Source organism: Amia ocellicauda, chromosome 1 (assembly GCF_036373705.1).
Source record: "Amia ocellicauda isolate fAmiCal2 chromosome 1, fAmiCal2.hap1, whole genome shotgun sequence".
Lineage (NCBI taxonomy): Eukaryota > Metazoa > Chordata > Actinopteri > Amiiformes > Amiidae > Amia > Amia ocellicauda.
In genome coordinates this window covers 44,393,270-44,410,176 of record NC_089850.1, presented here as the reverse complement: position 1 = coordinate 44,410,176, position 16,907 = coordinate 44,393,270, and the positions used below count along the sequence as shown (strand labels likewise).

The 16,907-nt window shown below is 41.2% G+C and overlaps 1 protein-coding gene across 1 annotated transcript; it reads right to left on the bottom strand.

Moving 5' to 3' along the window:
* Positions 1-716: 716 nt before the first annotated feature.
* On the bottom strand, positions 717-16,064 carry hhipl2 (HHIP-like 2). The gene is made up of 9 exons (XM_066706257.1): positions 15,738-16,064; positions 12,166-12,818; positions 11,054-11,197; positions 6,226-6,557; positions 5,705-5,831; positions 4,709-4,854; positions 4,191-4,272; positions 3,238-3,320; positions 717-2,192 (listed from the first exon to the last, which is right to left on the bottom strand). The coding sequence occupies exons 1-9, from the start codon at positions 16,062-16,064 to the stop codon at positions 1,651-1,653; spliced, it is 2,436 nt and encodes an 811-aa protein (XP_066562354.1). The 3' UTR covers positions 717-1,650.
* Positions 16,065-16,907: the final 843 nt, after the last annotated feature.

Below are 16,907 nucleotides of genomic sequence, written 5' to 3'. Positions count from 1 at the left end.
GGTGTCAGAACACACAGTGCATCGCAGTTTGTTGCGTATGGGGCTGCGCAGCCGCAGACCAGTCAGGGTGCCCATGCTGACCCCTGTCCACTGCCGAAAGCGCCTACAATGGGCATGTGAGCATCAGAACTGGACCATGGAGCAATGGAAGAAGGTGGCCTGGTCTGATGAATCACGAGTTCAAGGTGTTGACTTGGCCTCCAAATTCCCCAGATCTCAATCCAATCGAGCATCTGTGGGATGTGCTGGACAAACAAGTCCGATCCATGGAGGCCCCACCTCGCAACTTACAGGACTTAAAGGATCTGCTGCTAACGTCTTGGTGCCAGATACCACAGCACACCTTCAGAGGTCTAGTGGAGTCCATGCCTCGACGGGTCAGGGCTGTTTGGCGGCAAAAGGGGGACCTACACAATGTTAGGCAGGTAGTCATGTTATGGCTGATTGGTGTATATTCTAGAGTCCCGGTCTGTCCCATTCTATGGTGGTATTTGGTGAAGAGATAATATGAAACTGAATTAATATAAGTCTCCAATTTACATAATTATGAAGCAGAACTGAAAGTGGGATAACGCATGACAAATCTGACAATTTGGTGAACATTAATGGTCTTTTAATAGAGCTTTTGTTACAGGTCCCAGGAATAGGATCACGTGTACAGATGATAATCCTTTGAAACAGGAGAAAGGATTAGACACAACAGTGCTTGCTTCTTTTCAGTTAGGTGTTACTCAAGTCCCAACTCATTTATTTAGCATTTTCTCAAAACAAAGTCAGTCAGCATTTCTTCGTTTTCATTATCAGATTTCTCTTATTTTCCTCTTAATACAAAATCATATTTTTATTACATTTCTTTGTTGCCAAAAATAAAATACAAAGTTGCATAAAACTACTCAAGACTGCATTGAGTATGGTAATCTAATGCTAATTCCATTGAAGTGGATGGAATAAGACGCTAACAAACAGATAACACGATTTAAAATACTTATCAAGTAGAAATTACACATTTATAAAACATTTCATGAAAAGGTTTTGCAGTTTAACACTTTAATAACCAAATGTTTGCTTTGTTTTTGAAAATAAAACTGACAGGAAAATCAATAAAGAGAGACGGTATGTGGTCGCCTTTTACCTCCCTGTTTGCGTGGCACAGTTTGTCCTACTCTGTCAAATTATCTGATACACACTTCTCAGTTTTTACTCGGGCATCGTATACCCTTAATATTACCCCATTTATTATTGTATAATTTGTGTGTATGTACAGAGTGCCACCAACCTGTGAAACAGGAGAAAGGATGAGACACAACAGCGCTGGCTTATTTTCAGTTAGGCGTTACTCAAGTCCCAACTGCCAGCTCACGAGAGTGTTTGGGTGTGAACCAAACATCTCGTGTTCTTTGGAGGACACAAGTACTAACCCATTTATGAGACAAACTTTAAAATATTACATTAAAATGAAAGAAAACCACAAATAAACATAAAAATGTAACAATATATTCTGAGTGTGTCACATTGTTTTACAGAGAAGACGATAAAACGATTCAATTCAAAAAAGACAGTATGAATGGCGATGCCGGCATTGTTTGGCCACAGGTGTCCGATGCGCTGTGTAGCTGTTCAGAGTGTGTGCACCTTGTTCGCTGTGAAAGTTCATGTTCTCAGCTGCTGATTTTCGGTCTTTCCCTCCTCTTTGTTCTTGCTTTTCTGGGTTTTGCGTTGCTTCTCCTGGCTCAGTTTCTTTTTGCTGCTAGGCCTGTCAGCTACAGATTGTTTCCTAATTCCTTTCCTATTTAGTTTCAACTTCTGTTTCCTGGCAGCCTCTCCAGGCCTGGCTGTAGCAGCTGGCTTTTGTGTCAGCTTTGGCTTGATTTTATCCTGTAACCTCTTTGCCACTTTCACAGAAGGAACCTTTCTTTGCTTACCGGCTTTAGGATTTGAGTCGTTTCTGTGGACAAAAGCAGTAGGCTTAACTTTAGGTGGTTTCACAGCCTTTGTTTTTGAGCCTTTCTTAGGTGTGACTTTTTCGTAAGCTGGCTTTTCAGTGAAGGTCCTTTGTGTGGTCATCATTCTTGGTACAGTTGTTGAAGGCCTGGCAGTTGTAGGGACGGTAGTGGCAGGTGGTTTTGTGGTGAGATTGATCTTTTTTGGAGGACCTCTTGTAGGTGGTTTGTCATTTGAGTCTAGCACAGTCACTGTCAAATAAAGAAGGGATGAAGGGGAATAACAACCTCTTAAGTTAGTCAATAGAATTGTCAAAGAATGAAGGGATCAGGTCTTGTGCATATCAAAAAGATGTATTTCTGACACAAACATGCTCTTTCTGAAAAAGTGCCAATTTTGCCTAATTAGTTGTTGTTTTTCAGGTAATATTTTGTTCAGTATTATTATGCAAGATGTAATGATCTTGATTCATTTTGGAGTTTTTTTCATGGATGTTTCACAAACAAAAAAATGCTTATTATGTAAAGAATTTCAGAACAGCTGTAACTGGCATATAGTAAGAAATACAATACAGCAGAATAGACTAAAACCATTATCACAATCAAAATAGCTAACACAAATACCAAAACATTTGATTACAATGTTGATGTACTAATGTTTCCAAAGATGACATGGTGTTGACATGAGATGACATGGTGATTTTCTCAGTTGCCTAAGTACTAAGTACAATGTTTTGCAAGCAGTGCTGCCAGTCCTCAACAATGAAGTAACAACATCAATAATTTGAAATAAAAATTGTATTTTATTTTGATCCAGTGGTAAAGTTTAATATCAAATTGTCCTAAATATTTTGCCATTAGTATTCTATATGTGCAGTAATGTAACACAGGCTTCTTATCTCCTCAAGTGAAGAGTCTTCGTGAAGAGGTGATTGACTTTCCAGGTGGGCACTATATGTTTATTTAAAAGAGTGCTGATTGTTGGAAATTGTGCAGAATGCTTGCATTGTGGGGTCACTCAGATTAAACACATATCACAGAAGTGCTGCTGAATTAGAAGAGCTACAGAGTTTGCATGGGATGTTGCATTTGGGATGTGAAACATTGTTTTGCGAATCACTAAACTGTTCTAGTATGTGTGTTAGCTTGTTCGGATGAGTTATAATAGTGGTAGCAAATGAATGATGGCATTTGGGGAAAATCGTAAAATAAACCATAACATTTGAAGGAAAATCTACTTGAAGATTATTGAAGTCCATAAAAAATGTTGTGAACGTGAAATGGAGGAGTTACTTACATGCTTGGGGTACAAATGGTACGAGTTTTCCCTTCACTTTTACAGGTAGCGGATTGTGTTTACATTTTCCTGGTGGAGCTCTCCTACACACACACACATATATATACATATACATTTATACATACACACATATATATATATTATATGCAATGAACAATACTTAAGAATCACATATATAACTGTATGCACACATTTGTGTATACTTTAGTTGCAAGACACTCTTTCTTTTTAGACAGTGATGTTTCTGGGGATTCTACCACAAACCTCAGTGGAACAAAATGTGTTAGTCCAAACCAAGCTCTGATGTGGAGTCTAGTACATCAAACAATCTTAACTGTGAGACCGGTTCTGCCAGAGCTAGCACTGATCTTCCAGGTTCATTTATGCTTTTGAATCACTCTTTATTTATTCACACTTGTTGAATGTTTATGTATATAATTTTATGAAATATTCAATAATATATTTGATAAGAAATACATGAATGCCTGTCTTAAGACTGATAAATACATTCATATTCAGTGTTTAAATTCAGAAATGTTGCAAAAGAATCTGAATATGTATATATATATATATATAAATTCTGACTTATATAAAAAGATGTAATAAATAACTAAATAGAACAGCCCCAGGGCAACAATGTCATCCATTTGACAGGAGCTGGTGACTGACAGGGTGGAATGTGTAGAGAAATGCAACAGCGATGCATAGTACTTTTCACATAACTGTCTCAAACACTTCTGTGGCGAATTCTACCCTAAGGCCAGACATTACAGTATCACTTCACCTTTCAAAAAGAGCTTATCAATGTAACTACAAAGCTGATAATTCATTTTCCTATTTCTTTCAGGATATATACAGCTGGATGCTCTATCTGGACAATTTACACAGCTTTTTGTCAAGGTTTTTTTTTTTTATGTATACTGATATTATTTCCTTCTGGCTAAAATACATACCTTGATGGGTCTACAAATTTGTATATTGTTCCAAATGGGGATACAGAGGTTGGCATTGAAGTAGCCATGAAGTACAGCTCACCTGACAAAGAAAAAAAGCAGAGTAATAAATCAGTTTTTTTCTCCTCACTCACTATAATATCGTTACTTGTTATGATTTTCAATGCAGAAGATGTAGAAAACTAGTAAAAAGATCAGTTGAATGGAAGGACAAAGGAGAGCAACTAATTCCAAGACTGAAGCGAATGTTGTCAAATTGAATCTCTTCAGCCTGGAACAGATAAGACTACAGTGGAACTTGATTCAAGTCTTCAAAATTATGAATGGTAGAGCATGTCAATCTAGAGGATCTCTTCCAGATCGATCTACGACACAAGGATCCGGGGACACAAATGTAAACTGAGTTTAAAGGCCTTCAGATTTGAAAGGTAATTGCCATAATAATTTCCTTTAGACATACTATAGCTTTGAATGTCCTATAATGTTTTAAATGTAAAATATCTCTAAAAAAATGTCACCTGCTTCATCCTCAGCGAAAGAGATAATAAACACATGGTGCTGATTGATCAGCCCAGGAAAGGAGCATGTCTTCGTGTCACCCATGCAGATGCCCTTCTCTTCCCAGGTCCCTGTCATCTTATCTTCCTGTAATGCCATAAGTCGACTGGATACAAAATAAAATCTCATATTTTATCAGTTTGCAACTAGGTTACTCCTTTTAATGCACAGGGTTGATATAACCCAGATTGGTGTGATTCAATGTGGTTTATCTTGAAGCATTCTTCAAAATGCCCATATTGCTCTAGTTTCAGAGAATATATTACATATATTTGTCAACATATTTCTAGTATACACTAAATATATCCAGCGTTACTGGCAGGTAAAATTGGTGACAGCTCTCTGGTAGTGATCCACAAAAAGTTCCAATACATATACTAAGGACGATAATACCATTAACATGTAATCACAAGCTCGCAGGTTCAATATAAAAGGAGAACTTAACAGATTCCTATTTTTTTTTCACAAGGAAGATATTAATACTTGCTGAGTTTCAGTAGTAGAAACTGACAGTTTTAAATGCTGACTAATGCATTTTGTCTGCATGTAAAATTCAAATAGACAAAAAACTAAAACCTATTAATCTGTAAATCATATTAAAAAGTCTAAATGTGTAAATACATTTTGTATTTCCATGTCAATGTCAATCTAAAAGTTTGCTATAAATCATCACTAAGTATATTAAGAATGTCATAATTAATTGAAATGACCAATGAAAATGGCATACATCTCTGTATCAATAGAAAAATCACCTTATTTTTAAATGTAATGCGACTGACTATGGTAATATAAATATTTTCCGTAACTATTTGTTAAGAAATCAAAAGAACACTGAAAGTTAAGGAGGACACGTAAATATGATCCTATAAAACATGCATCAGTTACTGTGATTCATCGTTAAATCTCTTGATTATTTAATTTATTGAATTGTTATTCTTTACATCCTCTCAACCTACCCATTCATGAAGTCCCCAAAGAAGTACAAGCCGTCAAGATTAGGTGACTCACACCCTCTGTACACATATCCCCCTGTGACAGATTTGCCTTCACGGTGACTATATGCAAAAATTGGAAGGATGTCATCTGCCCAAGAAAAAGGAAATGAAGAGCTTGAATACACTGAGACATTGGCCATATAATTTACTGTATTCATTCATGAACAGTGGTAAACACTACACAGAATGCTCAATGGGATTGGTTTCTTCAGGTTATATTCATTTCCACCCTTTAACCCATTAAACTATCTGCCATGGTTTACAGAGCACTACAAAAGCACATTCATAAACCTTCGGGACTGTTTCTCCTAATTACACACACACACGTAAGTATTTTTAACACAGATTTTAGAACTTGGTTAGAGTTAGTGGTAAGGTTAGCATTAGGGGTTTTGTTAATGTAACATTTTCTTTTTTATATAAAGGTTGTATAAATGTGGTTGTGTAGTGAAATGTAGTGTGTGTGTGTATAAAATGCTCACCTAACGATGAGTTGTGACACAACTTATCATCATAGCACTCAAATCCCTCTTTTGCCCTCCATCCATAATTGCCTCCTTTCACGATTATGTCAATTTCCTCATATCTGTTCTGGCCCACATCCCCACAGAATATCCTTCCCCTTCCTCTCTGAGTGACCAGCTCTCCGCGGTCCACAGAGCAACGCCACATGTTCCTCACTCCATAAGCGTACACCTCCGGTCGAGCACTCTGGTCAGAAATGAAAGGGTTGTCATCTGGGATCCTGTATGGCTTTCCATCCATGTCGCTGACATCCACATCAATGCGTAACACTTTTCCCAAAAGAGCACTCCTGGCCAATGAATCACAGATGACACAGTCTTACAATGCCTTTCTAAAAAGTCATTTTAAACATTGTGAAATATAGAGTAATAGTAGGAGCAGGTATGAAACACATAACTCAACCAGAAAATATGTTAAAAAGCTATTGTGTGAAAGCCTATTAAAACGATAGGTTGCGTATGCGGTTATGTGAAACCGCACCCGGTTATGTGAAAAAGGAAGCACTGCCCAAGGGGGAGGGGTTTCTGTGAACTTCCGTAGGAACCTGATCGAAAACATCACTCTATCAAAGCTGCAATTGGCCCCTCCGCACGTCACTCAGAACAGGTCCCTTCCCACATCTTGGGGCCCGCACAGGTCAGTGCAGGTTCGTCCTTTTTTGCCAGGAGCTAGGATTCCCGCGCGACCTTGCAACCCTTGGGCAGTGCTTCCTTTTTCAGATAACCGGGGATGCATTCGCAACCTATCCTTACCTTTCAAGTTGGAAGCACTGCCCGAGGGGGAGGGGTTACTGTATAACAAAATTGTCGCAAGGGAGAAGGCAGCGAGCTGATAAGGTGACCACTAGGGGCCTCGGCAACACAACTCCAGACAGGAGCCACAGAAGCCCCTTGGGGCCAACCTGGGCTGTCCAGGAGCGAGGACTGCAGTCATGCTCTACCGGGAACTGTCTGCAATCAGCATATACAAATCGGGGCTACAGAGGTCAACTCTTACGCCCTCTGCTAACAATAGCAAGGCCGGCTGCTCTACTAGTGCATCTAGGAGCGAGGCCATATATCTACTGGCACAATATATGGTGTGGGCAATCATGCAACTTGTGTGCACTCCGCATATTAACGTAGCAGTGAACCTCTGATCCTGCAGGAGTGGGGCCACAGATCCACTGAATAACACACAGCTGGCTAGTTAACTGAGCAGCCACAGCTGGAACAGTATACACAGTGTGGCAGCAGGAACATTCATGCAGCCTCCGTGCCGCACAGGAGAAATCACATCCACTGAACGCTACAGAGCGGCCAGCTGTCATAGTTAGTTGTCATAACAACTAAACACATCGCGGGGTGCAGGAAGCGTATCATGCACCACCACGTAACACGGGAGCAGTTGTCACCTATTAGCACAGCTAATGCAGGACAACAGCAGACTCTACCATGACCATCACAAACATTGCGGTGTGCAGGAAAACCGTTCATGCACTCTTTGCATAACATGGGAGCCCTGACTAGCTCCACTAGCCCAACTAAGAGTGAGGCCACACCAGCTCTACAATATATGTCGCGTGGCAGCAGAACATTCATGCTGCCTCCTTGCAGCATAGGAACATCCAACTAAACTGAACAGTACAGAGTGGAGAGCTCCACTGTGCTGACCACTTAAAATGTCATACAGATGAGCTATATACACCACAGGGTGCAGGAACCAACTCATGCGCCACCTGCGGAACACAGGAGCAGTTGACACCTGCTGATTAGACCAGCTAATGCAGGGCAACATTAGCTCTACAGGGGAGACTGGGAGAGGAAATCAGGAGCCAGAGCCTTTGGGCTACTGGGGCTCGACTGCTGCCAACACCGGGTTCCCAATGGAAGGGACCATTCCCGTAACATCCAAGATTTAGAACCGGGGAAATGTAAGCGGTGAAGCCCAAGCTGCAGCCGCACAAATGTCTGCCAAGGGGGTGCATTGAAAAAGGGCCCATGATGTGGCAACGCCTCAAGTTGAGTGGGCCACCAGGTTTTCAGGCCTCATAGGCCATGGTAATAGTGTCCACAATCCAATGTGAGAGGTGCTGCTTTGAAAGCACCTGGCCCTGTGTCCGCGCTCCATAAGACACAAACAACTGGTCTGAGCGCCGATTGTACTTAGTGCTTTCCAATTAGCACCTGAGGGCCTGCACAGGGCAGAGCAGGTGAAGCTGAATCTCTTGCTCCAAAGCAAAGGGAAGAGGATGAAAAGCCGTCAACTCAATAGCCCTGTTGACATGAAATGGAGACAGCACTTTCGGGAGTAATGCAGGGTTAGGCTGTAGCATGAACCTGGAGCCATCTCCTGCAAAACGGACACACGATGGGTGTATAGACAGGGCATGTAACTCGCTCACACGTTTTGCAGAGGTGATTGCCAGCAAGTGACACTAGCTTCAGCTCAGCTAAGTTCAGTGGCTCAAATAGGGCTTGGAAAAGTGCATCCAGCACTACTTCAAGGCGCCATGCAGGCAGTGAAGGGGTGCAAGGAGGCCGTAGCTGTCGAGCTCCCTTTAGAAACTGCACAGCCAAGAAATAAGACCCAGGAGGCTCACCATCAATCCGAACATGACATGCGGAGATGGCCACCAGATATACTTTGAGTGTGGATGGGGACTTGCCCTGGTCCAACAGCTCTTGTAGAAACTGTAATATGACCCCAATGGGGCAATTAATTGGGTCTTGACAACCGTCTTGCCACCAGGTGCTAAACGTCTGCCAGTGGTATGAATACTGCGACCTCGTAGAGGGAACTCTCGCCGACAGAATAGTAGCTATTACCGCGATTGACAGACCCCAGGCAATCAATTACTCCCACTCAGGGGCCAGGCCCATAGTTGGAGGAGGCCCGGATTGGGGTGCCAAAGCGTGCCCTGCACCTGGGACAACAAGTCCGCTCTCACTGGGAGCTGCCAAGGCTCTCCATTGAGGAGGGCGATCAGGTCTGCAAATCAGAATCTGCGAGGCCACCGTGGGGCTATCAGCAGAACTGTCACTCGTTCTCTCCTGACCTTCTCCAGGACCACCAGGAGAAGGGGCAACGGTGGGAACACGTAAAGGAGACAGCGCGGCCATGTGTGTGCTAGTGCATTGATCCCTAGGGTTCCTGAGCGGTCTTGGACAGAGAACCATAGTTTGCAGTGTGTGGACTGCCGAGGCAAAGAGATCCACTTCCGCCCTGCCGAACCGGCTCCACAATTGCTGTATCACAAGTGGGTGAGGCGCCATTTCGAGACCGGGGGGGCTCCGCGAGAGAGGAGGTCCGCCGCTGTGTTGGACAGGCCTGGGATGTGATCTACTCTGATCTAAGACAGTACAGTTGATATAAGCAACTACCGCTGTGTTGTCCGTCCTAACCAGCACATCACGTAGGACTGGCAGGAAATGACACAGCCCAAGAAGCACTGTTTGTAACTGTAACTGTAACTGTTTGTCCACCTGCTTCGGACACCATGTCCATCACAGACTGTTCCTCAACCTTGTTTGAAAGCGTCTGTCATCATCACCACTCGGTGGCAGACTGGTCCCAGTGGCACACCAATGGTCAAATTGTAAAGGCTCCGACATCAACAGAGCACCTTCCAGTATGCCGGAGTAACTATGTGGTCCATCCTGCTATTCAGGGCAAGGATGGCCTTATCTTGCTCTCTGTCTGTGGAGCCTGACCTCTGTCACCGACAGTGGGGCAGAGAGGGGGATGGCATCGACTCAAAAGAGGGGGAGGGGCCCCGTCATTCTTCTCTGTTGTTCATGTGCTTGCACTTAGTACCGCGGGCAGATCAGGCAAGGGGGGCGTGGCTGCCGTAGGGGGAGCAGTTGCCGTGGCAGGTGCGGTCATGGCAGCGTGCACAGCAGCAGACGCAGGTGGAGAAGCTGGCGCAGGAGGCGTGGCTGTCTCCAAAGCTGTATGTCTGGAGGAGGAGACGGAGGGGCTCAGGGAGAGGCAGAGGTCCAGAGCCACCAAACCCCTACAGTCAGACTCCAGAGTGGGAGATCGCCAGGTGTGGCGGTGATTGCGGCGGCAGAGGGGTTTACATGTGTTTATGGACACATGGGCAAAGCAACACCAACCAGACACAACCTTGTTGTTGCCAGACAATAACGTCTAGCAGAGCTCATTCTCAGCGAACTGAGAGAGTGAGATCTCCTACAGCCGTAGTTGTGGCCTGTAGTGCGGGCGCAAGCACCTCTCGCGGGCAAGATCTCTTATGACAGACCGAGACTAAGGCCAGGCAGCCAGGCCTCGGATTTTACTACCACTGCTAGCGCTCTTGCTGTGGAGGGAAAAGCCCTGTTGACATAAAACCAACACAGCAAGCAATCGGATAATATTACACATATTAAACACGATTATTATTTTTAAAATGCTCTATTTGTGAAATGGCAAATGAGGACGAACCTGCTCTGACGTCACATTTTATGGAACAGGAAGTGGGAAGGGATCTGTTCTGAGTGACGTGTGCATGGGCTAATGGCAGCTTTGATAGAGTGACATTTTCGATCGGATTTCTACAGAAGTGCGCAGAAACCCCTCCCCCTTGGGCAGTGCATCTGACATGAAAGATAACGTTTGTGTCTCACTGTGCCACACTCTTCCCTACTGTCCAGGAATCAGAGGTTAACATGTCCTTTCAGATCATTCTTAATAAGTTACTTTACTTTTATTGAAATGTTTGAAGACTATAAAGAAATCCATAAAGAAGGAATTCTAGCAGCAAGACACCCACCAAGTACGTGTTAGTTTCATACAGTATCTTACTTGTTTTGAGCATTGCCGAACTTCCCAAAAGGGTCCCCAGTTTTCCCCCCATCTCCAGTGAATACATACAAGTAGTCATCAAGACCGAACAATAGCTGTCCACCGTTATGATTAGCTGCAGGTTCTTCAATTTCCAAAATAACCCTGCAGAATGAATCACAGTATGAGGATCTTTTAAAAGATTAATCAAAACTCAAGGCAAAGATATGTTTTTTTTCTCTGGCCATCATGAAAGTAAATGTTTAATTACACATTCAACCAGTTCAGCTTACGTCATGTCAATTCCAATCTGTCTCCCGAACAAAAGGAAGAGGACATCGAAGTTTTTATTAACTTTGGAATGATCTTTAAGCTCCACTGCTGATCCTGGTCAAATGACTAGACCACACATAGAGGTCCTCAAAGAGGGGCTTTTCCAAAAGGTGTTAGAGCATTTTAACAGGTGTTGAAGCTGTATGTTAAGAGGTGGCTATCAAACCAACTCCAGACATAGTGCATTCGTGTTTCAGAACTTTGTTTTGGCCCCAGGATTAAAATGTGAATTCTTGTATGCTGGACTCACCTGTACTGTGTTCTAATTTTTTTTTTCTGTGCAATCCTTTGATTGAACAGATGTTCATTTTTGTGTAAAACAGAAAAAGCATCTGCTGTTTTATTTTTACTGTTGTGTAGGTTGTTTTACTATCGATATATAGACCAGACTTGTAAAGCTTGAATTCCTTTAAAACTTTCTATTCCCTAAGAACTAATCCCAATATTGTTCTGGTTTTCTGGTTTAAATGTACAGCTTGAAATCATATGACATATATCCTTGCCCAGACTTTATAATTTCAGAGCAATTAAATGATCTATACCCTAGAGCAAGTTCCATTAGTTTATACTTTGGACTTAATTATGAGGATGGGCTGCATTTTTCTCAAAGGATTAAGCAGGTCTAGTTAGAGAAAAAAGGAAACTGTTATCTTGACTTCATCTTCCCATTGAAAAAATGTTTTCATAAGATATTCTTTTAAAAGCTCACATATTGTAGGAAAAGAATTGTATAGATGGACTAAAAGCATTCCAGGCTATATGTACATTAGTGTGGAACAAACAGACCCTGAAAGTCTTACCTTTCAAAATGGGGATCTGCCTTGTTCATATCATAGGAGGACACCTTCATCTCACTGATCCTGATCTTCTCGACATTGTCATTTACCAAGACGGAGTAGTAGACAAAGAAACGCCCGTTGTTTCTGTAATGCGGGTGAAAGGCAAGCCCAAGGAAGCCTCGCTCATCCCCAAACCAAGGGGTGGTCAGCACCATGCCACTGAGGTCCAGGAAAGGTTCCTCCACACGGCTGCCATTGTGCAGGTAGACCCACACAAAGCCCAGCTGTTCAGCCACGAACATGCGGTGGGTCTCATCGTTGCTGTGCAGCATCAGCACAGGGTTCCTCAGCCCGTTGGCCACCTCTGTCAGGCACAGTTGCAAGCAGCCATTCCTATCCTGAACCATGGTGCCCAGGTTGCGGTTGAGAACCATGTTCTCCAGCACTTTGGGGTAACAGTAGTCCTGGTCTGGCAGGTTGATGAGGTTGCAAAACATGTACCTGTCCTTCTCGCAGGACTCCAGGATCTTCTTGTCGTCCGTCAGAAGCTTCACAACGGAGTGGCACTTGATGTGGAACTCGGAGCAGTAGTCGAAGCAGAGGCCTGGGAGGTCCCTTATGGGAGTATAAGGATTCTCTGCATCGTACAGGTGAGCAGCATAGGGAGAGCACTCCTGGACCAAAAAACAAAACAAGAAAACAAACATCTGTGTTTTGTCTTAAGATTAATATGCACTAGTTCAAGATTAGTATCTTCAATTTCCCAACTGGTTTGTAAATACAACCTAGTCCCCTTTGAAGTCTTTCCAAGATGTCAGCAGTAGAGGTGAGACAATTCATCATCTTGTGTCAATGAATCGAGATACTTCTCAGTAGAATACAATACACCACTCACGTATTATCACAATATGTTTTAAATTAATTGAATATCATACTTTTAAAACTGCCGATCATGAGAAATATTTCTTGTTTCATGTAGTTTGGAAAATGGAAACATGACTCAACTCTCTTTTCATGCAGGCTACTTTTTGGTGAATATTTAAACGGTTATTAACTAAATATTACAAGTTAATGCTAAATAGTATATATGCTTTGGAACTTATGCACAGTTTGTTTCTTATTTTCTTAAAATGCATTTATCAAACTGAAACTGATATCCACAGAACTAGTTTACAAGCTGACTTTAAATTCAAAGACGTGGTGTAATTTCTTAAACATGTTTTAGTCTGTAAAGTAAATATTAGTTTTTCATTAGTATCATGATATATCATATTGTGGATGGTGTATCTTGTATTTTGGTGTCTCACCCCTAGTCAGTAGTGTCTTGCTATCAGGAGGTATCAGGAAGTACATGCATTTCCACTATCCATGGAATAAAGAGGCAAAGCCATCTCTCCTTTATGCAATACAAGCCCCAACTGAAAGAACTAGGCACATCTTGCACTGACGAAGTTGGGTCCAGTGAAGGAAGAATGTTCCATTCAAATTGTACCCCATTCGAGGGCAGTGCACAGCCATTCCCACAGCACTGCCAGGACTGCACAGCTGGGACTTGTTGGGATTTGAAACCTGCTGCCTCCAGGCTATAAATCATCCTGCAAACTCAATAGAGGTTTTTAAAAGATTTAGCCTCTCAAGTGCTCAAAGAGATTATTTTTCAAATGTCCCTTAGAGATGTTTATAATCAGAGCCCAAAACAAAGCAGGGGCTTCACTTTAAAAAGTTTGTTTGATCTCCACAGCTTTGTCTTGTATACTGACCTTTCAAGTGTGTATACCCTCTTATTTCACAGATAATAGCTGTGACAAAAACACAGCCGAACTCAGGGTTACAAAGCTAAAAGTGTTTTTGTCGTTTCTCATTGGGTCAGCTAATTGCTAATCAGATGTCAAAATATTGCTATTTGCATGTTAAGAATGCTTTTTCATTTCAGTTTTGTAACATTTAATTGTTTTTCAACAACAACAAAAACAAAAATCCACACAATCTTTTTAATGGCAAGTACAAGAATATATCCTAATATAACCTAAAAATCAACCTTATAAGTTTTGATTCAAAATGGAAATGGTTCACTGTGTTCTTTTGGAGTAAATGTAACCAATGTCCCTGAAAAAAAGGTGATTCAAGTGGTTCAAGTGTCTCTGTTACTAAACCACAATGAATACCTCAAATAAATTCACAAAATGTATTGAGATTCTTCAACTGTTTTGCTTAGGAGCTTACAGTAAAAGTTTGTTCCAATGCTTTATTGCATATCTACAGAGCTGATTATGGCTCAGTGTAAGTAATACGTATTAATAAGTTGTACTCATATGCATCTGTGTTGTCTGCCTTTACTGTTTCCATTCATTATTGAGTGAGACCATACTGTGAGATATCATTATTTTATTACATGACTGATATGATTAATCTAGCTTGGGTTCATTATCCCAATAGTCTAAGAACTATACTCTGCTTTTATCGTCAGCGATCCCGTGTCACTTATACACAAGAAAAAATGTAATACCATTTCAAGTACAATTGAAATAAAAAACAAAATTAATTAATTAATCATAATTGTGACTAATTAAGTAATCAAAATTGTGTTGTTTGAAGACAAGAAGCATACAGTATACAAATATATAGAATTTAGGTGAAGTAAGTTAAATATTCGTTATTATTATGTGGTTAATTCCACTGTATAACATAATTGTTTCTTCACAATTATTTTATATTAAGGAAAACGACTTTCGCCCAGTGTGAACTCAGGGATATAGTGTAATTAGTCCGCAATCACTTCCCATTCATTGGTATAATCTAATTAATAACTCCTTTATCAAAACTGTACTCAAAATTATATGCAATTAAACAAATGAATACATTATCTTATGAAACGGCTGGAACTCTTATTTGAAGGCAACTCAACACAATCTTTACAATTATAAATAACTTGGCAGATGAGCATGCCTTGATGATAGCGAGGAAATGATATAATTATTATGTGCTGGCCTCACAGTAACATCCAATTACAGCCTATTTGATGATATTATATGCTTAGACATATGCACATGTTTATAGAAATTAGTACGTATTTAAAATATATATTTAAATAGCACAGGTTACCCAACATAATTAATTCTATATCATGTTTTATACCTAGCAGCTCAATACTTGACTTTGTGTTAAATAGGTACTTTAAAATAGTTAAGGAGTTAGGTTAAGGAGTTAAGGATTCAAATATATTGAACAGTAGATTGGTTACATGGATTATGTGCGTATTTTGATTGATCATACAGTGATATAGTGTTATACTTTATTTAACCAGAGAATTCAAATTGAGATTTACATATTTTAAGTGAGTCCAAGTAACTCTGGGTGAGAAAGTTGTGTGTTAGCTCTTAGTATGGGTATGTGTAACTTTGATTACCCATACATGTAGAACAGTTTACACAATTTCTACTTCGGTACCTTTGACTTAATTTACTCTTTAGCATCACGTCGTCCACATGGACACACGTATATTAAATACATTTAAATTAAAACACTCGTGTTACAGTGCAATGAATTGCGCTGACGGTTTGTCTACCAAAGAAGCAGGCAACATAACGCCGTACCTGGCAGAGGATGTCTTTGACCAACCCCCCGCACAACTCGTACCCCTGGATGTCATATAAGTCCATGATGTCCCAGTATCTCTCTGCAATGGCGTTGTCCGTGGTCTGGTCACAGCACCCATAACTCTCATACTCAGTGCAGAACTCCAGGTGGTAATGGGGCTTAAATGGGGGTCGGTAGTCCAAGCACTGGGGGTGCGCACATGCCTCTCCCACCATCAATAACAGCACTTGCGTCCACAGCAGGTACCGGAGGGGATGAGGAAGGTCCAGTGGCCCAGGGTGTGCGTGGAGCCGGCAGGGCTGGGGATGCGACTCGGCCGTCATCCTCGCCCTCTCGCCCGGGTGCGCACTGAGGTCCTCTGGGATGGGTAATACCGCGCACTTGCCAAATTGCACGTCACTCAGGCAGCGCACAACCCCAGAAACAGCATCTGCTTTGTATTTGAACCTTTGGTGAAAAGTCAGTATTTATGGATCTGTGTTAATGAATACATTGCACCTCTTTCGCGAACCCGCCTTGTTAATGAATTTGATGCGCTATACGAGACCTGGGTCAAAGACGCGTTGACTATACCAATGGATTAAATTACTTTTCCAAAATTGTATTTTAAAATGATACGTGTTACATGTATACTGTTTGGAATACTTTTTAATGTAATTTGCTAGTACGTCAAATATGTGATATTCTGTTTTCAATTATGATGGGTTGTTTTTGAAAATACAATCTCATTTGTACACCACAACAAACCCAGCACAACATCAAAGATAATCTACAATTACCAACACAGACTCCAACTGAAAGAAAATTTGGAGTTGCAGTCCTACCTTCTCTGTCATGTTATGGTCACATTGATTTTGTAGTAATTATGATTAACTCTGACTATGTGTTATGTGTGCCAGGTAGATATTTTTCCAGCAGTATAAGATACACACGGTTTTAATAGAAAAAATAAAAATACAATTAATCAGTTATTAACCAGCTTGACTCAAATAAGTTCTCTAATCATTGTTGATAGATTTAAAGCAAAATCTGACAAAATATTGTTTTGTAATAAATCGTGAATCATACTATTCAACTGAATGTTTTCTATTGAAGTTATATAGTGCCTTTATCCATGACTTAACAATATACATGGTTGTAATTAAGTCATTAATATTAAGCCACAG

Bases quoted from the DNA above. Each gene is read 5' to 3' on its own strand.
- hhipl2 (XM_066706257.1), bottom strand. From the start codon at position 16,064: ATGACGGCCGAGTCGCATCCCCAGCCCTGCCGGCTCCACGCACACCCT. The intron at 4,855-5,704 runs GTAGGTTGAGAG...TTTTGTATCCAG, and splicing joins TTTGGGGACTTCATGAATGG to TCGACTTATGGCATTACAGG. The intron at 4,273-4,708 runs GTGACATTTTTT...TTTCTTTGTCAG, and splicing joins TTTCGCTGAGGATGAAGCAG to GTGAGCTGTACTTCATGGCT.